The following is a 25,649-nucleotide window of genomic DNA, read 5'->3' on the forward strand; positions in this document are numbered from 1 at the left end:
TATCTGGCAGCGGGGTTGCTGGAGCCTGTGCTCATCTTGCGCGCTGCCCTGCGCCTGGTGCTAGCAGCCACAGTTCGGCTTCCCCCTCTCATGCTTCCTCCGAGGTCGTCTTTTATTTTCCGAACTGCAGCAAGGAATCACGTTACCCTAACTTGCCGTGACTTGGCTTTTGAACGCCTGCTCCCCTCGGCGGTTGAGATGATGTGTCTATTCACCAGCTTCCGACGTACTTCGAGGTATCCTGGGCACCTGGCAGAAAACAGGACGGGTTTTCTTGTGGTGCTGTGACCGTCCCCTTGCACCTCCGCTCCGAAGGGGCGTTTGCCACTGATGCACTGGCTTTTCACTCCCTTGTTTGAACGGGGAAGACAGGGGGGCAGCTGAGTAACGTGTCCGCCCCTCTCTCCCCAAGGAGCCGCCCCGGCCGGCGCACGCTGCCCGGCGGCATAGGCCCCTTCCCGAGAGCCGGCCTGCGGCTAGCGGAGGCAACCGCCGCCCGGCCCTGCACCCTGTGCCGCAGCCGCGAGAGGGCGGCCAGGCCTCGGAACTGAAACCTGTGTCCGGGTCGGTAGCGCCTCTGCCCCGCGGTGCCACGGGCAGCTCTGGGGGCAGCCGGCCGGCCGAATGCCGGGCGGGCTGCCTACACCCGGGAAGAAACGCAGGCTCAGCCCGGGAGGCAGCCGCCCTTGAGGTCTCGTCTCGGGGGGATCTCGGCGGGCGGCGGCGGAGCGGAACCCCCGGAGCGGCCTGCGGCGCCGGCGGAGGCGGGCGGGCGGCGCACCGGGCGGAGCGGCGGGCTGGGCCGGGCCAGGACCGGCCCGGGCGCTGCCGGGGCTTGCTCCCGGCGCTGAGGCGGCGGCATGACGGAGCGGCGGCAGCGAGCCCGCGTGCAGGGCGGCTGGGCCGGCGCCCCGGCGGGACGGCTCGCAGGCAAGGCCCGGCTCGCAGGTAAGGACCGGGCGCGCACCCGAGGGCGCGGCGGCGGCCCCCGGGCTCTGGTGCGCAGGTGCCCGGTCCGGCGCCGCGCCCCGCGGCCGCTGTCGTCGGCCTCGCAGGGCTGCGGGTGGCTGGCTGCGGCTTGTCAGGGCCCTTCTGTCCGGGCCGCGGCGTTGCGGAGAGGCCGGTGCCGGCGGGCCCCATCGCCGGCCGCGCCCGCCGCAGTAAGAGCCAGCTCGTCGGCGGCGTGCAGCGCCGGAGCGCGTCCGCCGCTGAGGGAAGCGCTGGGGCTGCCTTGCCCTTGTCCTTGCCGTGTAGATGGCGCGGAGAGAGCTGCTGTCCTAGGCGTGATGTGGGCTGAGGCGAAAAATAATCGGCAAAGCTTTGAAAGCCTCTAGACGTACGGTTGGAAGTTTGCATCGCTTTCTTGGCTGGGCAGAACAGCGTGAGTTCGGGTCTCCAAACGCACCTGCGTAAAAATTACACAGTAACTAGCAGAATCTCATCTTTTATTAAACTTCAAAGAATATGAAACTGTCTGGACGTGTCTCCCGGTTGCTTTTTCTGACCGTGCTGTGTGGCACGGAGCATGAGGCCTTGAGCTGTGGTCTGGCTTTTATAGGTAACTAAAGTTCAGGTGTTTGAACCCGGTTTTTAAGTAAAATTTTTATGTATGTCACAGGTACGTTGCAGCAATTTTGGACACAGAACACAGGGTCAGCTGCATATGTGCGTAGATGTGTTTCTAAGGCACACGCTTAAGTAAGCGTACTGCTCTCATCTTTGGGCATGTGGAATGACACAAATAGAGTTTGGTGGAGCTAACTTCTGTAATAACGATTAGTAACTTTTTATTCATAAAACTTATTATGTGTCTGTCTTTATCTTTTTACAGTGAAAACATTGCAAAATAAAGAGTGCTAGTTGAAAGGGCTGGAGTTAATGTCACTGTTTCATATCAAACATTTAAACCAAAGAGCGCAGAGGCAGGAGAGCGCTGTGTGGGTTTCCAGTCTTGCAAGAAGGACTGGTTTGTTTTGTGAATGTGGTCAAAACACCACGTTCCACTTGCCTGATTACAGTACCTAGTAAAGCTCCCGTTTCTCTGCAGACTGAGCGACCTAAGCAAGCTGATTTTTTTAATCCTGAAAAAAATTAGTCAACTGTTTTGACTTGTGCATGTAGCCTGTAAGTTTTCTGTCACAGATGCATTTCATTCCAGCTATCCATAAGGGGACATTTTAAAATTACTTTTCCCATCTTTTGAATTATGCAGAGTGAAGACTTTTACTTTGTCTCTGTTTCAGGCGTGTTTTTAAGCCTTTTTGTATGTGTAAATAAAACACATGAAGTGGTATGCCTGAGTTGCTCTTCCAAACCTTCTCCCTAGTTTCAAAATCTTGTTTTAATAAAAGTATTTTTCTCAGAGAAACGTCTTTTTGTTTCCCAAAAAAAATTGCAGAGTGAAGCAGTTTAGCTGCTTGGGAAAATTTCTGCTGGCATTTGATAGGGGTTTGTGGTAGAATTGAAAGGTTCTAGATGTTATCCTTTCTGATAAAAGGATGTTTTCATTTTTGTTTGTTTATGAATAACAAATACATATTAAAAAAATCCAGTTTCTGTGCAATTTTAATTCTTAATGTAATGTAGGTTTGGCTGTTCCCTGGAGTCTCTGCCAAGCAGAGGAGAATACTTCAAAGAACGATTCTGTAAGTTCTTCCAAACTGTACTTTTTGTATGGTGAAATTCTATTTCATGTGATCCTTTTTTTTTTTTTCCTGTTTGCTTTAGCAGCTAAGGCACCTGTGGCCAGCAACCTTGCCCCTGCAGGCACTAGACCAGCATGGATAAGGAATGATCAGCCTCACACTCAAAAGCAATTTGTCTTTGAAAAGCCATCAGAGGTAAAAATTACACAGTAACTAGCAGAATCTCATCTTTTATTAAACTTCAAATGATAAAAATTATTAGACTTTGAGATTATAGTCTCATATTTAAAAACAAATTAAAAACTCAGCTGAGCTGAACTTTGGGCAGAGTTTGCAACCAAGCAGAGTTTGCAACCATGTTGCATATATGGCAAACAGAAAGTTATGGTCCCTCTGTTTAGCCTCAAACTTTCATTAGGTACTTGTTCATAACTCCTTTTTTTTGGAGAGCCAAAAGAACTTATTCTCCTAAATATTCAGAATGATGCAATGTCCTAAACGTGATTTGAGCTCTGTTTTTTCCCTCAGTTGGGATATCTGTCTTATTTGTTACAGGGGAAGAGTGTGGGATTTGTTTTGTAGACTTTGGTTTATGTCCTGTCAGCAGATGAAGGATATTGTGCTCTGTGCAGTGGGAGGGCAATTCCTTCCTTGGGAAAAAAAAATCTTGAACACTTCTTTCTAAGCCAGAAGTGTTTGAAAGGCTGTCATCTTGGCTTGGAAGGATTGGAGATGATCTGGGAAGATTCTCTTTTCCCTGTGGCAGAGCCCTGGTATCTATATAGTACTGTATTTTGACCTTCTTGCTTGCTCAACTCAGTACCCTCCTTGCATCTCAGTACTCCACTGAACTCAGAGAAGAGAAGCATAAATCCCTGAGAGAACCAGAATATTAATCCAGGCTGGACCAGGCTGGATTAAACACTGTGTTTGGTTTTTTTGTTTTAACAAAAACCAGCTATCTCAAGCGGTGCAGACAATTTTAAAGTGTCAGCTCCTGCTGTGTCTGGTCTGTCTTGTGTTTTGCTTGTTGTCTGGGGCCTGGGATTTGTTCATCCCTCCTATAGTTGCTCTAGATTTTTACTTCCAAATGTAAGGATAAGAATTTTTTTTGTTGCAGTTGATAAATGGCAAGTACTGTAATAATCCAAATAATTTAGAAATGAATGTCTTTTAGGGGGCAGTTGATTGTTAAAAACCACCTGCAGTGGTAGCTGCCTTTGAGAGTTTCTGGGGTATGGAGAGAGTGGATGGGTTGTTACTCCTTACCAATTCTCCAGAGGTATGTTTTTCTCACTGACATATCAGTATGCAGCTATACAGAGTCACTAGAGATGGTAATTAGTTCTGTTTGACTAGAGCATGCCAGGTACTTAAATGTTTAATATTCACCATGTATTGTCTTGTTACCTTTCAGGTGGAGCGCAAAGTTCCTGAGGCAGGTGTGATAGAGTGAGTATACTGCTGATTGTCCTTCGTGCAGTTTTTCTGTCTTGTTGGTCAGTGGGAATCTGCTGAAAAAGAGCAGATTGTGCAGAGCAGGCATAATTCAGATGAGATGTTCAGCTGCCCTCCCACTGCTAGCGTGGTAGTGAACAGTTCATTAAGTAGAACTACTCTGTGAGAGGTGTTTCTGTCAAGAGTCATGAAAAATATTGCTGGAAATAGTTACAGAATTTCCCAGAAGCACTTACAGATTGTAACAGATTTGCTTATGTTTTAACTTTCCATTTCAGTATGAATGACACAGCCATATGTTCTTTGCATATTGTTTATGATTAGTAGTAATAACATAGTATCTAGATATTAAGTAAATTCAGTGTGTTAAAAGTGTTCTAAAGGTTCACTGACCCTTCATTTGTTACACTTATTTACAAATCAAAAAAATATAGAGGAAACAAAACTCAGATGCTGTTCTCATCACAGCAATGTGCTGTAGGTAATAGAGTACAGTTTATGCTCTGCATGTTTGGTATAGAAGAGAGCAGAAATTTCTGTTTATTTAACTTTCTTAAATACAGCACAGCACAAAACACAGTATGTGATCATCTCGTGAGCTGGTGAACTGTTTTGAGGGAGAAGCAATGCTGGAGAGCAATTAAGTCCTGGAGTGCTCTAGGCAAAAAGAGCAGTATAAAGTTGGGAGCTGGCTTAGGTGAAAATGAGATAGTAGGTGAAGCAAGCAGTTTGTACAAGAATAAATAATACTTTATGACAATGCAACTCGTAACAGGGAAGAATTGTTTACCCTCTATACCAGCTACAATAGTTAAAATACTGCTCACATACCTGTAACTTGGTTTCGCTGTGTCACAAGGTTGATGAACACTTTGCTGTTAGGAGAATGGTGGTATCGGTCATCTGACTGAAAACTGGATTTTGCATCTTCAGTTACACTTGTCTTCTTTGTATACTTATAAATGCAAACGTAATGGTCAGGGTGCAGTCTTGTATGGTTGTCTCCTTTAGATTCCCCGTGACATCCCTCATTTATGTATCTCTAGAGCCTTAAAACCGTGTATTGAGCCTTTGGTGAAATGAGAGTGAGAGGCAGGAAGTACACACAAACTCATTTGCTTCTGCAACACCCCTTGCTGCCTTACTCTGACCTCTGACTGTCTCCAGAACGTTATTGCTTCCCTTAGTAGTGCAAAACTTTTTTTCTTTTCCTTTGTAAAGAATACTCTCCCTAGGCCAGGTTTACAGCAATTCTAGTCCATGCTGCTCAGTGTAAGATAATTTCTTGTTATTTGTCCATCTGATGGCTCTTTCCTTTCTTACATCCTCAGCAAGCCTGGCGTGTATGAGCTCAGCGAAGTACCAACTGGCATTTCTAGGTAAGTGAATTGCACGTTTTTTGAAACTTGTAATTTGCTGTTGTGGAACAACGTGGTGATACTCAGCTTTCTGAAGTCTGGTCTGTGTAGAATGTTTTGACTCTAGCAGGTGCACATTGCCCTTCCTGTGTATCTTCTGTTTAGAGTACTTTCGGAAATACTTTGAGTATCAGGTAGCAGAGACTTAGGCAGCTCTGAGCAGCACTGAAGAGAAGAAAAATGAACCTCTTAACATCTAGCGCTTACTGTATCTAGTGTTCTTGTCCAGAATAAGGAGAACAGGCTATGTCCATTTGTTTCACGATCCAGAGTAAGTTGCTGCTTGAAATTTGGATCAGTATTCCTGTGTTAGCAAGTGCGTGATGTCTGTGTTGTATCATTAAGAGCTACCAAAAACTTTGAGCTGTATATTGGACTTGTTTAAATTCATCTAATAAAAGTATTTGACTTTAGGCAGGTTTGGTAACTTCAGGGTTGTCCCTTTTGCTTACATGCAATGCTTTAATTATTTCAGCTTCAGGACACTTCAAAACAAAACCTACTTGTTCTGTGATTCCTACTAACTAAAATGCGTTTTATTTTACCTTGCTGACTTAGCTGCAATATCAGTATTAATCCTTTTCTTCTGAATTTGATAAGTTTTATTAATACTGGAAAAAATGCCAAGGACATAGTAACTTTTCGTGCATTTATTTCAAAGCTTTCATCTTGGTTTCTTCTAAAACTGCAAATAAAGTTTTATACCAATTTTAAAAGTAAAAGGTTTGACCAGCTGGAAAGAGAAAAGATACAGAATAACCCAGCTGGCTGTGTAATTTTCTGGTGTTTGTTTTCATAATGTGTTGTTGGAATATATGCATTTCTGGAAAGTTAATGATTGGATTTTGCATCTCTTTTAGTACCTTTACTATATATATTGTTATTGTGATGTCTTTGGAGTATTGAATATTCGTGAGAGTAACCTCTTGTGAACAGCGTTCCTACTCTGCAGCCCACCACAGTGGCTGGAATTTTTGAATGCTGCTGTTAGTACAGTCAAAATATAAAATGTACGTACAAAAATGTAAAAATAGGAGAGGTTAAATACTCTAGGGTTCTTGTGCTTGGAAAAGAGAGGATAGGATGGCAGTAGTGATAAAGGGCTATCAAATTCTGAGTGGCATGGAGATGGTGAATAAAGGGCAATTATTTACTTATGTTGGTTGTAGCACCGTAAGCAGGGCTATCTAATTTATCAAATGGGAAGTTAATAACAAGCAGAAGGATGCCATTTTTCACACAGTATATGGCTGATTGTGGGACTCATAGAATATTGTGGGTGTCATACATTTTCATAGGTTTTACAAAGCAATTAGATTTGTAAAACCTAAGCATTTGGTGAGTGGAAGACTCATCAGGAGCTTCTGCTGCCTTCTGTCCTTTCCTTCACACCTGCTTTTGGCTGTGGTCAGAAATAGGGTACTGGGCTTTGACTTTTGGTCTGATGCATTACAGCCATTCTTATCTCCTTTGGGAATCCTGGAAATTAGAATATTTTATCAAAGTACATATAGAAAGGTATATTACTTCCATTTTTTCTTTATATTTTTCTTCCTTAGGATTCATTTGATTCCTGGCTTTATTGACTCAGAACAAGCAGACTGGATGTTTGAACAACTCCTCCAAGACATACCCTGGGGTCAGAGAACTCACATCAGACAGGGTAAGGCATGTGTAGACCAACTTTTCAGGTCATTTCCATACCAAAATCCATGCGTTGTTTATCATCGTTTTTAATTTTACATGTTACCACTCCTTCACATATTTCCTTCCAGGTTTTCCATGCATATCTGAAGAGTACTGCTGCTTATTTTCAACCTCTATCACCATGTTCCTATTGCCAACGAAATGAGATCTTTCCAACTTAAAATTCCCTGTCTTAAAATTCTTTGAATTTTACTTCATCCTCTGTCAACTCCAGTTCTTTTTCCTACTCTCTTTTTAGATTAAGTCTGTGCTCCATCCCTCCATACTGTCTCCCAGTGATGCTGCAAAAACTGTGTTCTTTGGGGTTTCTGTCACCACGAATATTTTTTGCCTCTCTCACTTAAAATCCCAGCAGCGCATGTTTCTTTTCCCTTGTCTTTGCTTATTAGTTCCGGTATGTAGTAAGTGAGGAGACTGCTATTCTGGATTTGTTCACTAAGGGGCACCTGTTCTAGCTAAATTTCTCTTCAGTCAGAAACAGATATGAGTTAATATATCGGAGTGGTTACTGGACAGGGATGGAAAGTGTCTTCAACATCTGTGCTTATTGGCTTGCAATACAGGTACAGTGTAACGGAGAATGTTACGTGTCAAGCATGAGAAATAGCTACTAAGATAGTCTTTTCAGAAGTTGAAAGTACTTTTAACTTGATGTTTGTATTACGCCACAGAGGACACACGTATTTGACAAACTATTACTTGTCCAGTCTTGCTACATTCTGCTTCTGTAATGTCCCGTTGATGCTGCAGTCCTTCCCACTTCATCCTTTCCAGTGGATACATCTTGCAACTTATGCCAGTGGATTGGGCACTGGAACCAGGAGAATATAAAACAAGACAGAATTATAAACAAAATTTCAGTTTCATTTTGCTCTCTTTAACTTGTCCAGTCCCTGCCCTGTCTGGCATAGGGATGAGAAAATTGATGTGGTTCCAAGATTTTTGCAAGGTAATTCCTCTTGCACAGACAGGCCTGCTTTTGAATAATCTCTTTCCTTCACTTGAGTTCATTGTGTAAGGCTGAGGATTTTAAGGGGCTGCTTTCTAACTTTATGTGAGTGGACAGTCCCTTTTTGATCAAGGTTCTTGGCAGAATTGCGTCATCTTTCCATTTTCAAGCCCTTTGATAAGGCAACTGAGAAAGTCTTCCTATTTTTCTTTTTTAGAAGTATCTTTTGAGGAGCCAAGGCTTACCTCGTGGTATGGGGAACTTCCTTACACGTACTCCAGGATAACAATGCAGCCAAACCCAAATGTATGTATATGTTTACAGTTTTCTTTTATTATCGTCTATGAAGCAATCCTTTGCAGAAATTGAGACACAAAAATTCCCTCTATCCTCTGTTTTTATCTAGAGTATCTATCAGCATTTCGTTTGTGATCAGCAACAGATACTAGTGGAATGTGGATGACTTCATAAAACAAGCATTATGAGTGGATTGACTGAGAGGAGCGTGATTTAGTTGCTAAACATTGGCAAAAACTCCGGAGTTTAATGTTCTGCTTTTGGGTCACTGTAGCTTTGGACAAAACTCTAAACTCTTCTGTGTGACTTACTCTATGCATCTTTATATTGGAGACTATGTAGTGTACACAGTCATACTGAGTTTTTTGTTGTAAAGATATAGTAATATCAATTACTGAAATAGTTATTTTCAGAAACACTTGGATTCAATACTGCTTAAATGAGAATTTAGGCATATTGTTGATTCCTATGTGAGTGCTATGAAATTCACACATACAACCTGCTGGCTCAGGAACTCCAGATTGTATGATGTAATTTCCCGTGCTATTTTGGAAGGGTTAAAAACCTTCTGAGTGACTCGTTGATGTTTTGTTCATGTTCAGTCTCTTTCTCTGGCTTCCAGCCTGTTGTCCCATCAGCCTGTCTCTTGGTATTGCTTTGTTTGAAATTTCCATGGCAGTAGGCTGCAATGTTCTGAACCATGAATTAAGTGTGACTGTTGAAGGCTGGATAGGATGAGAGAGAAGTGTCTCAAGTCCCAGAACTGCTGCCAAAGGGGGTACCTCCTAGCAAAGTTCAGTTTGGGAAAAGTGGAAAGGCGTTATTCAACAAGATGAATTGTGAAGATTCTGTAGTCTCAAAAATACCATAGTTCAAAAATTCCATAACCTATGGAATTTGTGGTGGAAAAATTGGCTTTTTTTTTTTTTTACTCATTTGTGGAATATTATTTTAAATGGACTTTCCTAGAAGCTGAATGGCTTTAGGGATTGGAAGTGCCCCTCCAAAATCATTCTGCTGTACACTAATGATTTAAATCCAGTTCAGAATTGCCTGTTGTGGAAGCCGTTGCTACTCAGAGGTTGGATAGAGCCTATATACCCTGAATTGACGGTTTCAGTTCAGTTTGCATAAAGTTCAGAGTTAGCACTCGTTGGGCCACTCGTTTGTTTTTCTCACCCAAGAGGTACAAGGCTTAAATCAGTCACGCATGCTGATCCAGTCTTTCATCCCTGATTAATTCTCCTTTTTACTGAGAGAAAGAAACTCCAGCAGAAAGTGAGATGCACTGGCAGACTTGCATAGCTGGGAGCCAGCCCTGCCACTGTCTGGAAACAGCCCATAGGCAGATACATGGGTAGGCTGCATATGGATACTCTGACATTTCACTCAGCTTTGTAGGTGGGAGTTCCTGCAGTCTAGAAGAAGCAGTAGATGGTGTAAAGAGCACAGTTCTTACCTGTAGAATAGGGTTTATATCACAAAAATATCCTGAGTAAAATGTAATTTAGTGCACAGCTTGGCCAAAACCAATTACCTGCCTTGAATGCTTGGTTTGTAGGAGTAATTAGCTTTGTACCCCTACTCTTGTGTTTGGTAAGACTGGGTGTGATTGCAGCACTGCTGGGTATAATGCAGTGCTTGTGCCTAAATGAATTTTAGTATTAGAAAAATGTTTCTTTATAAGCAGTGATGTGGTTGGTGACAACAGTAACGTTTCAACAGAATTACTTCCAATGCTACAGGTTTGTAGTGGGGTTTCCACTGAACTGTAAAATTCACCATATAGTAACATTTTTAATAATAAATACTTTTGTGGTAGGAATTGAAGGAATCCAGTCCTAGTTGGTCACTGAAAAGTGCTTTCAGTAATTCTTGTTGGACTCTTCTGTCATTGCATTGTATGTCCTGCACATACTGCACATTCAGGCAGCCCAGTTACAAGCTATAGCTTTTTTTGGGTGGTGTAACTGATTTCCCTGCATGTCCCATGGCTGCAAGCTATGTTTATGTATAATTAATTATTCACATGATGTTTAGTCATTGAAGGGGTGACTTAGCTAGAAATACCCCTAATAGAGAAAGATGCTATGTTGAGGCTCCTGCAGTGTAGCCAATAGGTTAAAAACCCCTTAAACATGGGTGAGCATGAAAAGAAGGTGGTGCAGACTTGATTATTAGAGGTGGATATTAGGAACTAATTCCTGCTCTCTGTTCCTCCTTCTGCCAGTGATGCACTGGAAGGTTTGGAATCAGTGCTTAATCCTCTCTTGATCTGTGTTTCTGCTTATATAATGTGCAAAAATTCTGGCCTACATTGCTTTGGCTTTTTTTTTTTTAAACTTACGTAGTGCTTAAAAGCACTCTGACAGATGAAAGTCATGATGTAAGTTTATAACATTAAATGATGATTCACTGGACTGAGTTGTAATGGAATGTGCAGCGCTGCCATGGGCTATGGGCTCAGCAACATGTTAGCAAAGGGAAGGATGAAATTCAGGGCCTGTGACACTGGTTTTGTGAACCACTGAAAAGTTACAGTGTTGAAGTCAAAATCCCAGGAGGTGATGAGTTGGGCTCAACAAGCTGTACTAACAGAGCGGGGACAGAGGGCCATGCTGTGACAGTGTTAGACCAACCGTTGTCTAGTGTTCTGTGTCAACAGCTGCAGGCAATTGAGAGCGTGTCATTTAGTCACTGATTGAAACTTTCTGGATGCACTATGCCCACCAGTAATGGCCAAGTAACTCAGATGTTATCACAGCCCTGTGTTAAACTCGTCTAGCTTGGCCAGGAGGTTAAAAAAAACAGGTATGCATGGGAGAAGTTGCACACTTTTTGTCTTAGCTAAGAACTCTCAATGTTTATCCATGGTCAGTTCAAGCAGATTTTACTCTCTCTACTTTCTCACCTTTCAGTTAATTGGTGTGGCTGGCTACATTAGTATGAAAGGCAGACTGGCTTCATAGTTTTAAGAGATGGTTTAGTATTGAGCAATAGGTAACATACGCATATTTCACAGAAAGCCCATTCCTCAGCTTTATTAAAAATATAATCAGAATTGTTCAGAGGCATTTGTTCGATTTCAAGTTTATTGTGACTAAAGTGGAGTATGTTTTGTTTCTGAGTAGTTTTGCCCTTCTGTCTTGATGTTACCTGCTGCTGGCCAGCTTTCATTGTATTTACCCTAATCCTGCTGTGCTGATTACAGTGGCATCCTCTGCTGACCATGCTAAAGGAGCGCATTGAAGAGTTCACTGGCTATACCTTCAACTCTCTTCTCTGCAACCTCTACCGAAATGAGAAGGATAGCGTAGACTGGCACAGTGATGATGAACCATCACTGGGAAAAAATCCTGTCATTGCCTCACTCAGCTTTGGTGCTACCCGGACCTTTGAGATGAGGAAGAAACCCTCCACTGTGAGTGTTCATATCACATTGAGAGAGTCTTATAGTTACTAATATGTTTAGTATTTTCCCTCTGTTTAGAGAACTTAATTACATTTAATAGTAGTTAATGAAAGCACAACTCGTAAAGTTCTGTGGAATAAGCATAGGGATCAAGAAATCAGTCACATGGAATGTGACATCTTGAGGATGGGAATGGGACCACTTCAATAACGTGCAGCAGTGTAGCGGTGCAGGGAAATTGCAACCTGGGCACTCTTCTGCCCACATAAGGGCCTTTCCCATTAAAATGAAATCAGTGACAGTGGAAGGGGACTTTCACTGTGTCAATGAACCAAGGAGTTGATACAATTTTCTTAAATTCAGGCAAACATTGTGTAATGCATAGTGTATGTGGGATGAAGAGTAGCTCTGACTGCTCTTGTAAGTAAAAATCCTCTTAATAATGTTTGCATTTTGACTTGTATGTGTTCAGATTGAGGGACAGTGAACAGAAGGAAGGAGCTCATTTCTTTTCCATAAAATACCAAACTGTTGCATCATACTTCACAGACTAAACAGACATCTTTACTTGATAAGGATGCACATGTGGAACATCCTTTCAGGAATTAGTTGGTGATTCAGTAGTGAATACTCTTTCTAGGTAAAATGCTGTGCTTGGGAATGCTGTGTTTACAAGCCAACGTAAGTTTTGCAATTCGTATTTATCCGAGTAAAGGAATCACACATTCCTGTGTTGAGAATACAGGACTCATTTTGGGGTATCCTGCTTCAGATGTCTTTTCTGCATGTGTAATCTTTGAGAACTTTGAGAAGAAGTCTTCTGTCTGCTTAAGTTGCTATTTATTCTGAATAAGTAATGCAGAAAGCAAAGGTGATGATTATCAGCCTATTAGAAGACTGTGTGCTGATGTACTGAAGTCTGCCCATCAAGAGTCACCTTGGGTCACGAGTCATGAACAGTAAAGGTCAGAATTTGAACCAGAAACCAAATAAATAATTTGTATTTTTCACCAGTTTTCTAATTTGTAAATTCTTTGTTGTCTGAAGTGAATTTAATCTTGGTCCCTGAGCATGAGATCACATTACCAGTGCATTATATCAGTGGGCATAGCATGGGTAAGTATCTCTGATGCTATGATGATAACAAAATGTCAGCTGGAAAGTTCATTCCTCTGGGAAACTGTAAATGGTGCTTGGATTCATTTCTAGAAGTGCATGTGTTCCCCTTTGATGGATCAGAATCAAAGCCACTTAGATTTCAGTATAAACTTTGCAGTTTCCCTCTTAAAAATCAAACCCAGTTCTTGAGCAAGCCGTCTTTTTGTTCTGTTTTCTATTTTCTGAAAAGACACCCACTATGAGCAAAGAGGGAAATTCAGTCCATGCCATTCATAATTGGCCGCCTTCTTTGATCTGTACTGCACGATTTCTTCCCCTTTCTTCCCAAGATGGATGATTTTGTATAGATGTACTCCTCAAGCTCTTCTCATATTTTTTTTTCAGTGCCTCTGACCTGATATTTCTGACTAGCTGAGTCTTGTTACCTATGAAGTGTATTCCTTTTGCAAGTGTGACATACCTGTTTCTAAGGTATGATCCCCATGTGCAGAGTGATCTTTGAATAAGTTGCTATTAACTGCATCCTGTGCCTAAGGGCACTCGTACTAAGGAACTCGTACTTAATAATTATATGGCACACATTATGTATTCTTTGCACATTCCCAAAGCCTGCAATTTTCTGAGAGCATCCTATGACACTAGATGCTTTGCCAAGTGGGAGTTACAAGAAGCTCTGATGGAAATTACCACCTTTCAGGCTGTACCATCAAAGAAGTAATTTTCATACTCTATTGTAATGTAGTATTCTCTCTTTCATTAAGAGAAAGTTAAAGTTGATTGTAGATATTTGAAGTCTGATCATTACTTTATTCAAAGTTACAGGAAGAGGAATGTAGTCTAGGGAAAAGGAATTCAGACTAACAGTCATCACAGGCATTCAGGCTCTTCCTGGTCTGTAATCTGCTGGTATCAGTACATCGGGTTTTCCAGAGTTAGTCTTCATTGAGGAGGGAAAGAGAAAGTAAATCCTTTTCCTCCCAAAATTAAACCTCTTCGAGGGCCAATATTCTAGTATTCTAGATTCTAGAGTTTCAAAGGCTTTCATTTCCCTCTCTTCTTGTAAATGCTTTTAAGTATCTTGAGATGAAAGATGTGATGAAAATACAAGATGAGAAATACTATGGTAGAAGCTCACTGTGGTTAAATGGTACTGGAAAAAAAAAATTAAAGCGGTTGCCTCTGTGTGATCATGTACTGGGTACAAAACAGTATGTACCACAAGTCACGTAACATCTTGTAGTGCTATTGAATACTAGATCAGAGCCTACAGAGACTTCAGTTTATGTTAGTATCTGTGCAAATATTTTCCATTTTATATCTTGAAATGTGGATGAACTTATTATAGAATAAAATCCTATTTTTCTAACTGCAAAGAAGACCAGTAAAGCTGGTGGGTTGGGTTTTTTTGTGCATGTTTGTGTGAATGTTGACATTTGTCTGGTAGGAATTTGATGGCGTTTATATAGGCCATTCTCGAACTGCCATAAAAGGAAATCTTTTTATCCTTTCTCTGCATTTTTCCTTGGCAAAAAATGAAAAAAAAGTTATTTAGGCCCAAGTGCTATTTTTTTCCTGAAAATTGTTCTAGGGTGAGGGGAGGGAAAGGTTCAATCCTCTATTTTTCTTTTTGGTGAGTACTGTACTGGATGAGTAAGTGTTCATCATACATAATAGGTGGTGAAAGAGTATAGAGACATGCATAGTCTATTTGAATCTGCATCACCAAGCATCCCTTGTGGATAAGTAGAAATAATTCCTACTCAGATTTCAGCCCAGTGCGTGTAAAAAAAAAAGCTACAAATACATTTCAGGAGCAAATTCCCCACTGGAATTAAGGAGACTTTTCATGGAAATTAACATGATGCCAGAAGCTGTTTTACTTTACCCGCTGGAGTTTTTCTTTTTAAGCATTCTTTCTTCTAAATACTGCATTTTCTGTTTATTTGGACCAGTTGTGTGGTTGTAGCTGGTATTTTGTCTTTGCTTTAAATGGTTTCTAGGGTTTTTTGGATGCCTACTTGGTAGTTCAAAGTCTATAGTGATCTGGTTTCTTTTATTTTCTACTTCTAGTTCCAGTAAATTACTTAAACTTTTTCTTGCCTCCTTTTTCCCCCCATTGTTGTAGCTCCTGCCTACACCGAAACCAAGAGGCAAATGCTTTGGTTTAGAGCTGTGATTCATATGCGATTCACACGCAATTTATTGGTTTAGCCAACAAGTCCTCTCGTACTTGCCCACATCATACCTGTCGCCTCTGCACCACGGTGAGCTCCTCCTGTTCTCCGCACAGGAGCCTCAAGGCCCCTGTCCCACTCATAGATGACTTAATTGTCCTACTTGAGAGGAATTGATTTCTCTGTGTTAGATGGGTCTTTCTGATACAGTCTCCCTACCACATTTACTGTTGCTTATCACTGCTCCACTCAGTGAGACAATGCCAGGTTATCTGATTAGGTCTTTTTGGAAGCTTAGTGTGAAATGCTAGGTCAAGGGTGAAGGGTGATATTTAATGTCCCACTAAGCTCCCATGTCCCACTGGGAGCTGCTCTGTAGCAGGCGTCTGGGTGCCATAAGGACCAGTTGGGTGCAGGTGTCCAAGAAACTGCCATGTGAACTGTGGAAGGAGTTAGAAAGCCAGCTGTCAGGTTGCTCGTCTTCCATCTGTAACCAAGGAGACTGACGCATGCTGGGGAAGGGAGGGAGCTTCACGTCTGTTAGATAATAGCAGGATGTTTGTGGTGTTCCCAGAATCAGCCTTCAAATGGGTCTGTCCTTCAAATGAAACACTAAATCATGGTCCTTTTCTTCTGTCCTTGAGTAGCTGTTCTAGCAGAAGATCTCCTAGTACTTTTGAAAACAGCAGAAAAATAACCCTTCATGTCCTAGCAGGCCTGATTGAAGACTAACGTGGGAATATATGGAGCACAGTAGAAACTGAGGCTTGGATCAGGACGAGGAGGACTGAACTTTTAGATTGGCATGAAGGAGACTTGCAGGCAGCAGTGGCTGCAGAGGAGGAGGTGTTGTCCACCAGTATCGGCAGGACTCGAGCAGCTATAGACAAGCAGAAAGGATGATGCGAGTGCAGTCTGCAAGGTCAGCTGCAGAAAGACTGAGGGAGTTTAAAGATAGTCCTATGTAGGCGGGCAAGTGGATTACGTGAGGAAAGGGCAATAAGACTGATACTCATTCTTACTGAATCCGTAAAGACGAGAGCTGCAGTGAGGATTTCGTCAGAGGTAGTGAGAATAAACAGGTGAAAATGCCAGAAGTATTGATAGATGAGACCACTTTGTTGGAGGAGGAGGGTGTTTCCACAGCTGGTGGTAGAGGAGTAAACTGGAAAAGAGGGATACAAGCAAGATGGAAGTCTGAAAAAATAGATTAGGAGTTTTATAAGGATGATTCCCTTGGTAATAGGTAAATAGGTAAAGCAGAAGACTAGAAGCCAGCACTCTCCATGAGGGCTGCTGACTTTAGCCTTTGAAAATAAGTTTGTATCATTTGCATGTATAACTGCATTATTATTTATACATTCTTCTATGGGATGTTTCCCTTTACTTTTCCTTATAATCGAAGATGCTTCCACACTATCCAGAACCCATTTCCTACTACTATCTCAATAAACTTGCCTGAGTCTTAAGAAACAAACTTAGGTGATTTATATAGATTTATACTAGATCTTTTCTTTTTCTTACCTTTTTGATTTTGATACCATTTGAAGAAAAAAACCTTGATGGAGTCCCGGAATACATACAGATTTTATATTCACAGCTTCCCATCAACTCATGCTGAGATTTCCTCACTTACTAACTGTAGTACCTTGATTTAAGGAAAAAAAAAAGTTTTAGCAGGGTACTTGGATAATGTAAAGCTTGGATTTGTATTAAATGTGCAACCCAAGATTATGAAAATTCTAATACACTAAGATGCAAAACAGTTGCTTTACTAGACCTGTTCTTGGAAGCAGCTGGTTTTGTAATATATATATAGTTAGGAAGTGACCATATAAAAGTTACGTGATGCATTTCTTTCAATGTTTGTTATCAGTATTTTAAAAAAGTATTTTCCTCCTTAGATGTCAAGAATAAATTTCCTTCATAAAATTATTGACCTGTGAAACTCAACTGAGTTTTCTGTATATCTAACATCAGCTCTAGAAATAAAAGTTCTGAAATGAGGTTTGGTGGACAGTGTTAGTAATGACATGTAAGACAGTAAAAACTTTTTGCCTAACTTCACTGGCTCTGCAAAACCAATTGATATAAAAATTTCTTTTTCTATGTAAAGATAGGCTCAGGGATGTCCCATTTAAAACAGAAAGTAACTGCTGCTTTTACATACTGACTTTTCTAAGCCAAAAGGATGTTTTCTCCTGAATAATTTATCTTAGAAGAATTCATTTTTAATCAAGATGAGCAAGAGATAAAAATAAGTCCACTGTTGTCCATCCACAAACTGAAATGATGCAATCCTGTGAAATGGAAAACAGCCATGCAATGGTATTTCTCTGCTTTTCATCAGCAGTCATGTTTATAATACCTGTTCTTGAAATTTTTTCCTTGTTTCCCCTGAAGTTTAAGAAAACATTTTTGGCATTACACCTTACTTTTGATAGAGCACGATAAATGGCTAATCATTCTAGAAGCTTAAAAGTAAGTTTTCATTTTCCTTACAAAGAATACATATTACAGGTGATTCTGAGTGCCTTCAGCACTCCCTGATTCCAGAGGTTTAGTGAGCTTAATTAATCACTGGCACAGGCTTGGGCCTTTAGGTATCCCCAAGAAATTCACAAATCCAGAATTGCCAGCCAGTGCTGCCAGTATTAAATAGCCTTGTTCTGTCACACTGCGACTTCTAGTCCCAGACATGAACAGAAAGTGGCAAAGGTGTGAATATATAGGCAGTTATATGAAGTGATGCTTTTTATTATTGGGAATTGATGTGATCCCAACCAAGCTCTTTCGCATTTTAGAGGATTTGCAGTCTTCTTTCTATCTGCATCTTTTTTATACCACCCCCCTCCCCTAGTTGTTCTTTTGAAAATTGGACTGTGTTTTAAGTCCAAGACATAATTTTCCCAGTAGTTGAGACTTTACCTCATTATTTTGAGCTAAAGTTCAAGCCATGAACTTTAAAAAGACAAACGTGCATCAAGTTGGGCTACTGCAGAATTAAGCTTCAAGGAAGTTAGTTAAGATTTTTGAAAATGTGAGGTTTTGTAAAAGCAGTAAAATGGGTTGGATGAGAAGTGTTAGGTCCATTTAATGGATCTCAAAAGGCTGTATCTGCCTCTTTATGACCCATTAATGTTTTCTTCTAACCGTCGCGTCTGTGCAGAGCCCTGTTAGTTTTCCTGAATAACTCAACATACAGCTGAAGCCTGGAGGTCTTGTAACGTTTGTTTCTGCTTCAGAAACGTGGGACTTTTGTCCGTGTGAGGTGCCTCAAACTGCGTTAAATCTTACTGTGATAATTCCATTTTCCAAGTCTCTGTTGTCCTGTACTGTTTCCAGCTTCTTTGCAATCTGCTTCTGTTACAAGTGACATAAGTTGTGACCTCTCATATCTTCCCCTCCCTCCCCCCCCTCCAAAGTACAGTTTCATTTTACATGGCAAATATGACAAATGCCACTCTGGTAGTAACAGGTTTTGTGGAGTCTGGAGTAATTGCTGCCTTCAGCTGGGTCTGAAGTAATTGAGCATTGCCTCCTCCTAAACACTGAGCAAGTGTGATTTTAGGAGTCCACCAACCATTATAAGAAACTGGAAGAGAAGATACTGCCTAACTAATTAAAAAATAAAAAACCTGAAGCGTTTGTTCAGCAACTATCTAAGATGTATGGTCCCTTACAGGAACACTGTCATGCTTTAGAAGCTCAGACCTGGCCTAATTATTTTTTTCTCATCTCTTTGTAGTAATTGTGTATTTCTGGCTTTTCTTTCAAGAACAAATAACTGCTTTGGTGATGTCTTTGGAAAAAAGCCAGCATCTCTGCTTCTAGAGGCAGTGGTACAATAACAAATACGCATTCAGGCTATCTGTTTGCTATATGCAGTATACTCAGAACAAGGTTAACCCTGTACTCATACAATGTAGAGACTGAGAACCTGTCATACTCTTTTTTTCAGTGGAGGACATTTATTATCTACTTTACACTTTCAAGCTACCTATGGCTTTCTATAACTTAATAATAAAAGACCTCTTGAGTCCCTCCCTTTCGACACTAATTACAATATTTCCCTAACTCCCCTTCTCTCTTAAATAACCCCTGTATTTTGCAGGTGATTTCCTATCTGAAACTTCCCTGAATTCCTCATTTCAGAGAGTTGCTTTCCACTCTTCCTAGACAGCTTGCAAAGTTGGCAATAGAGATCTGTAAAAGGCAAAATATATACTGCCATTCTGTATTTGGAGGAAATCCTGGTTTTCCTATTCACATTTCAATATTAATGAAATAATCAAAGTGCCAGCATTAAGTAGGCAAGATGTTAAATGCAAGTTGTTCAAGGTTTGCAGCAATTTTTTCTGCAGCTGTTGAAGGCTAAAATCTGAAAATATTAAAGGAGTACATAGAGCGTTATAATACCTGCCCATGTGGCATTCTGGAAGATAGTTCATGTCAGGTATAGTATCATTTCATGAGGAGGTTACTGTTGTGATTGACAAAGAGAACTGTGTTGGCATAATAGACTTCCCTGAGCAATTTGACTTAGCAGTGTATTAGTCTGATTTAAAATTGGAAGGGATAGTGCAAAGCGATAGAGACTGATTGCCACTGATGCAGCATGTGTGAGACTAATACTGTGGTGTTACTATGTCCAGTTGTTGTATTTGTGCTTTAAAAAAGTTGTACATAAGCTGAAGGCTTAACAAGAGTTTGCAAATTATTTGTCTTCTAGTTTAGCAGTCTGTTTTGCTTAATGATGATAAAATTTAAGACAACTAGTTTTACAAGGTACTAGAGGAAAAGGAGATTTTTTTGGATAGGAAAAGTTCTTCATCTGGCAGATAATACTATACCAACATGTAATGTCCAAAACAAGACAAATTCAGAATAGAAGGAAGATGTGTATTTTTGATGAAGTAGTTAACTGTTGGAATCAGGGTGGCTATTGCAGAATGTCTCCACACAGAACTGTTTATTTCAAGAGCGGATGTTTCCAAAAGGTTCGCAGCCTTGCTCCAGAATTTTGTGCTAGATGTAGGAACTGGTTGTTGAACTTTACCTGTGTTGTACAGGCAGTGAGACGCAATGGCTTCTTTCATCCTTAAAATGCTCGGCTCCTGAACTCTTTATGAAATAGGGTAACAGAGAGGTTTAGTTAGACTTCTTGATCCTGTAAGAGCTTCCTTTCCTCCTCTCCCCTCCCAGCTTTTTAAGCTCTACTGTAAAGGACTGGCTTTCTACCAAATGCACATGCCCACTTCTTCAGTGTCTAATGTTTCTTTTTAGGAAGAGAATGGAGACTATACTTATGTAGAAAGACTAAGAATCCCACTTGATCACGGGACTCTGCTGATGATGGAAGGAGCTACCCAGGAGGACTGGCAGGTAAGAACTCCTTGACACCGTTTGTGTGCTTTACATGTGATGCAGTTTACTAAATATGCACGAGGCACTCCCGTAAAGGTATAGGACATTCTGCTTCCAGTCACACAATTGTTTCCCAGCGCATTAATATTGCTTTCTGCCTCAGAATTTCAAAGCACCCACAGAAACAATGGGTTTTCTTTCAATTGCTAAGTGATGTAATAGGAATCAGCTCAGATGTTCCAGCATTAAACTTCAGCAATGAAGGTTGCAGCCTGCAGCTGAAAGAGCAAAATCAATTTAGGAACTTAGAATATAAAAAACTTGCAACTTAATTTAACAAGTGTGCAGTAATCTACAAAGACCTTTTGTTTTCAATGGCCCTGAGCAGTCAGAGCCATGAACATGAATTTTTTGCCTTACCTAAATGTTTAGAAATGTTAATAAAAAGCCATCACAGGAAATGAATTTTTTTACATTGTTTGATTACCTGTATTTTAAATCACAAGCTCATGCTTTTGGTTTTTTGTTTTGTTTTGGTTTTTTGCTAATGCCAATTACAGCATCGAGTGCCTAAGGAATATCATTCTAGAGATGCACGGATAAACTTGACATTTAGGATCATTTATCCAGAACCTCATGGAGTTTGGAAGTGAAGAGGCACTTTGAGCATTGTTGGTTATAAACCCACAGCAGATCCAGAGCTTCAGATTGCTACAGATTTAAAGGAAGCCTTACAGGAACAGAGTTCTGTGAAAAACTCTCATCTGATGAGGAAAAGAATCGATGTAATGAAGATCTTTGACAATCAGAAGCTGCCTGTGTTATGTGGACAGTGCTGTTTTGTTTTCAGAAATGATATGCTATTAAATGATACTAAATCACAGGCTTTAAGTTTATGAAAAAACAATGATCGTTCTTAAAAGAACACAAAGCACATGAAAGATCTGAGAGGTACCAACTGGAGCAGAAAGATTCAGTGAGCAGTTATTTTTGCACCTTCCCTTGTCTCTGCTTTCCCCCCAAGTAATGGTCTATGTTCCAAGTAACGACAAGACAGGATTCTTTTATGTAAGCCAGCTGTATGTGTGCTGTGTGTACAGAAATGAGAAAGCTGCACTTCATGATGATCTCGTGAGTATTACTCACTTCACCAAGGGGTAGCGCATTGCTTTTTATTTGTAGGTTGCAAAGTCTTTTCCAATGAAGCAATCAGTTTCATTATTTATATAACTACTTGAATTATACTAGTGTCTAGTAGAACAGAGGGTCAAGGCTCCCTTCTCCTATGCACTCTGTGGTCAGACTTTATCCTAGCTGTTTATCTGTGTAGACAAGACAGACAAAGGCAAGCAACAGAGACACCTTAGCCACAAGCCTTATTAGCCAGATCGAAGCTGCCTGTTGCTTGAGTATTAGCAGTCCTCCATCCCTGCTGGCTTAAAAGTGTACCTGTGTGTCATAGGCAGGAAAATAGACACAAAGAGATGAAAAACATTACTTTCAGAATTTGCTAATAAATTCTTTGTTTCTTTTTTATGTTTCTTTTTAGCACAACTAAGTTGTGGCTTCCAGTGATTTCAGGTGGGTCAGGAAATGTCAGCATCTCTAAAAATCTGGCTTGTGCTGCCAAATTTGATACCCAGAAAAATTGATCCACAGATTTGGACCCAAATTATTATAATCGCAATCTAAGTCAGCTGCAAAGCTACACTAAGTAGAGTGTAGTAGTACCAGGTGTAGCACTCACTCTGGTGCTACTGCTGCTAGGTCAATGCATATTACATTGAAGAATATTACTTGGAGGGGTTCTCTCTTGAACCTCTGCTGTTACAGAGAAGCAGTCAGCAGCTCAGACCTGATTGTAGGTTGACTTGCTGGAATTCTTCAAGTTTGCCTGCCCTGGGTACCTGTCACCTGTTGGTAGGAACCAGTGAGCTGATGACTGGTGTCTGGATGTTAAGTCAGGTATGCTGCCTACGTGGTTAAGTTCTCACTGCAGCTAAATGGCATCCACTGTACTGGATCAGAACATAGATTTGGTATGTCTTCACTTTCTGCCTGAAGTAGGATCTAAGCATGCGTAAATACTCTATGCCTTGCAACACGTTAACATGTTAAGCAAGACAGCATCCCTCTTCAGTGCAAGAGTAAGCTGGCGTTTAGAAAATGTCTATCTTTTCTTAGCCAGCATTTGCTGTAGTTTAAAATTCCTATTTGATGAGAGCAGTCAAGTTATTAATACTCAATTATGCCTATGTTTTAATGTTATTGATGACCTAAAGGACAGACTGTTGAGCCATTTCAATCCCTGTGCTCTGATATTGGGCAGAATCATTTTTTTTGTATGTCAAACAACTCTAGAAGCAGCTTCTCTACCTAAAGCACCATACAGCTTTTGAAATAGCTTATTCTTCTAAAATGATTGAATGTTGCTAGAAAACTTACTTGGTGATCTAATAATGTCTTTACTTTCATCCCCGTTTGTATAGAAATATGTTTTCGGAGTATATTTAATGTTAATTCCTTGCGTTTGAATCTAAGATCTGGCCTCTGTGATGTATCTCCTGAGAATTAGTGTTGGAGGCAGACGCTTACTCTCTCGTTTACTTTCTTTGGGTAACTGGAGCTTTGTGCACATCCCTGTATGCGTGCCCAGGTTTGTCAGTCCTGACAGAGAGTGGTTTTCCTTAACCCCGAGGGGCAGTGCTAATTTCTCCATGTATTCTGACAAGGCAACACTTGAGCCTTTATCAGTTCATACAAGCTACATCTATTTACACTGTGTTAAGAGCAGTCATGCTGCAAGAGAGGGTAGATGGGGACTAGAGGGAAACTTTTAAACCCCCAAACCTCAGCCTATGGAAATTGTGACTCATTTGAATTCAGTGAAGCTATGACACATAACTGATGGTAGGGCCCTGGAGACTGATACTGTTGCGGAAGAACAGTTTTTCACTTATTTCCTCAGTTTCAATTTATAATGTTAGCAAATTGTGTTTTAGTTTCTTTACTTCCTTTGATCTGGGAGAAGGCCAAGGTTTCCTCCCCAACAATAAAATGATTTATAAGAGAAATGCTGTATCCCATGGAGCTCTCTTGGGGCAATACCCTTTTGTTGCTGGTGTCTACTATGTTCTGCTCTCTCTCATGTGTTGACTGTGCTGCTGCTTATATCCAAATCTGGTCAACAGTGGAGAGAAGGCACATGGCATCGTTCCTCCCCCTGTCCTGAGTGCCCTGGCTGCAAAGGGAACAGTTGGCATAGAGGTCAAGTTTCTTTGTCAGCTGGGAACTTGTGGGTCCTCCTTCCTTCCTCCCCCCACCTCCTCCCAAAAAAGTCACCTAGCCAGGTGGCAGTGGATTGCAATCTCCTGCCTGCTGGGGCAGCAGGAAATGGCTTAGAGCAGAGGAGATTCCAGCCCACATCTCAGGAGAGCTTTCTGCAGGGACACTTTTCCTGTAGGTAGAAATTTGTTCCTGAATGCTGCAAGCACTCTTACAGTTCTCAAAATGGATGTGCAACAAAAGTGAGATTTAAGAAGTCTTGAGCCTGGTGGTGTTCTTGTGGCTCCTAAAGATTTTTCACTAGAGACCAGGGCAACTTGAAAATTTTTTAGTGCTAGTATTCAGCTGTTTCTGCTGTTGGAGTCAAGTGCCAGAGCATAATGTATTTAGAATGGTAAATATATAGTTAGGTTCTATTCCTTAACTTAAAGATAGCTGGAGGAACCTTCCCCCTAGTTATGTGGATTTGAAAACAATATTTCTAAAAATGCTACCCAAAAGATTTGTTTTCCAGTTATAAGGCTTTCTTCCTTCCAGGACTGTTTTGACAGTACAATGTTCCCAGCCAACAGCTTTTTGAAAAAAGGTTTAAACTCAGGATTCATTACATTAATTTAAAGTAAAATACATTGTTTATCTGAAAACAAAGGTTTATATGTACACAAAGGGTTGGGGGGGATGTTGCCTGGGGGTTTTGTTTTTGCTGTTATCGCCAGACTCGCCAATCTAAGCACGGAGTAGTCCGTCCATATGAGGTAGTGGAGCAGATGCTAAGACCTGCTTTGCCTACAGAGCACTTCTGAATTTTATTTTACATATTCCCTGTGTTCTTCCTGTGTCTCCCAAACTGCCTCTCATAGCCTTTTCCTTTCCCCCTCTTACTCTCATTGTCATTTGTTCATATTTATCTGTAGTTAATTCTCATATGCTCCCTGCTGCAGGTGTGACGATATTTTTTTATGGAGAAGATATAAACTGTGGCTTTACTTTTTTCCTGTTTCTTCATTCCGAAATGTTATTTTTCAGCAGAGTATGTGTGTGTCTTCCAAGAAAAGCTGAAAAACTGCATTCCTCAAAACTGTTCATTGTCTGTGGCTTTCAAACAGATTGAGTCTACTAGTTACCCCAGATAAGATTCCCTTTTCCAAAATAGCCATCACCTTTTCCAAAATATGATGTTCCTCAGGCTTGATGATAAGCAGCAGATGAATGGAAGCTGTCTTTGGTAAGGATGGATGGTGGCCTGCCACCCTGAGGGAATATGCAGGATGGAGCTGTTCTGAAAAAAGGGCAACTGGTTCCAACAACAATATGTAACCATTCAATTATTTAACACCTATATAAACAATAACATTATTAATTAACCATACTGGTGTCAAGAATCGCTCTGTCTCCATGCTACTTGCAATAATCATTTAATCACAGAATACTTGAATATTCAAGCACAAACTCTTGGTGAGGTTAGAGTATAACTGACTGAATACTACGCTGTTGGGCCACACCAGGTTGATTGAGCACACGCCATTTAAAATCAATGGCAAAGTTCCATCATTTCTCTGCTGTATTTCTTTTTTTAGGAAAAAAAAAACCCTCTTTAGGATTTTCAGTTTTGATTAGCTTTAAAGCCATAGATAATGTTATTCCTCCTGCGTCAGATTCATTCTAGCTATATATTTTCCACTTGTCATGACTGATGGGCTTAGTATAGCTACATATAGTAATTTATAGCTACAATAGTAATGTAGAAGGAGATGGAGGGCCAGGAAGGGGTTAAGGCACCAGAATTTTCATACCATAGTATTAGCAAAGTACAGAAGA

The 25,649-nt window shown here is 40.9% G+C and overlaps 1 protein-coding gene across 7 annotated transcripts; it reads left to right on the forward strand.

Moving 5' to 3' along the window:
* The first annotated feature begins 539 nt into the window (after window positions 1-539).
* Window positions 540-25,165, forward strand: ALKBH3 (alkB homolog 3, alpha-ketoglutarate dependent dioxygenase). 7 transcript variants are annotated; one of them, XR_012775895.1, is made up of 12 exons: window positions 1,406-1,558; window positions 2,728-2,840; window positions 4,063-4,097; window positions 5,435-5,482; window positions 7,081-7,184; window positions 8,395-8,483; window positions 11,686-11,895; window positions 12,436-13,002; window positions 13,390-13,476; window positions 15,131-15,269; window positions 20,466-20,564; window positions 21,107-21,125. XR_012775895.1 is itself a non-coding variant. In XM_075502534.1 (9 exons), the coding sequence occupies exons 1-9, from the start codon at window positions 861-863 to the stop codon at window positions 21,197-21,199; spliced, it is 879 nt and encodes a 292-aa protein (XP_075358649.1). In that variant the 5' UTR covers window positions 540-860; the 3' UTR covers window positions 21,200-25,165. The 7 variants fall into 7 exon arrangements, 5 of the variants coding, with proteins under 5 accessions (XP_075358649.1, XP_075358650.1, XP_075358651.1 ...); XR_012775896.1 differs by lacking the exon at window positions 13,390-13,476; XM_075502534.1 differs by lacking the exons at window positions 1,406-1,558; window positions 12,436-13,002; window positions 13,390-13,476; window positions 15,131-15,269 and adding an exon at window positions 540-948 and having other exon boundaries at window positions 21,107-25,165.
* Window positions 25,166-25,649: the final 484 nt, after the last annotated feature.

This window comes from Mycteria americana, chromosome 5 (assembly GCF_035582795.1).
Source record: "Mycteria americana isolate JAX WOST 10 ecotype Jacksonville Zoo and Gardens chromosome 5, USCA_MyAme_1.0, whole genome shotgun sequence".
In the NCBI taxonomy this organism is placed as follows: domain Eukaryota; kingdom Metazoa; phylum Chordata; class Aves; order Ciconiiformes; family Ciconiidae; genus Mycteria; species Mycteria americana.

What these genes read in the sequence shown, in the direction of transcription:
- ALKBH3 (XM_075502532.1), top strand. Translation starts at nt 1,465, where the DNA reads ATGAAACTGTCTGGACGTGTCTCCCGGTTGCTTTTTCTGACCGTGCTG. An exon ending in GAGAACTCACATCAGACAGG is followed by an intron (nt 7,185 to 8,394) that starts GTAAGGCATGTG and finishes TTTCTTTTTTAG; the next exon opens with AAGTATCTTTTGAGGAGCCA. An exon ending in CAATGCAGCCAAACCCAAAT is followed by an intron (nt 8,484 to 11,685) that starts GTATGTATATGT and finishes TGCTGATTACAG; the next exon opens with TGGCATCCTCTGCTGACCAT.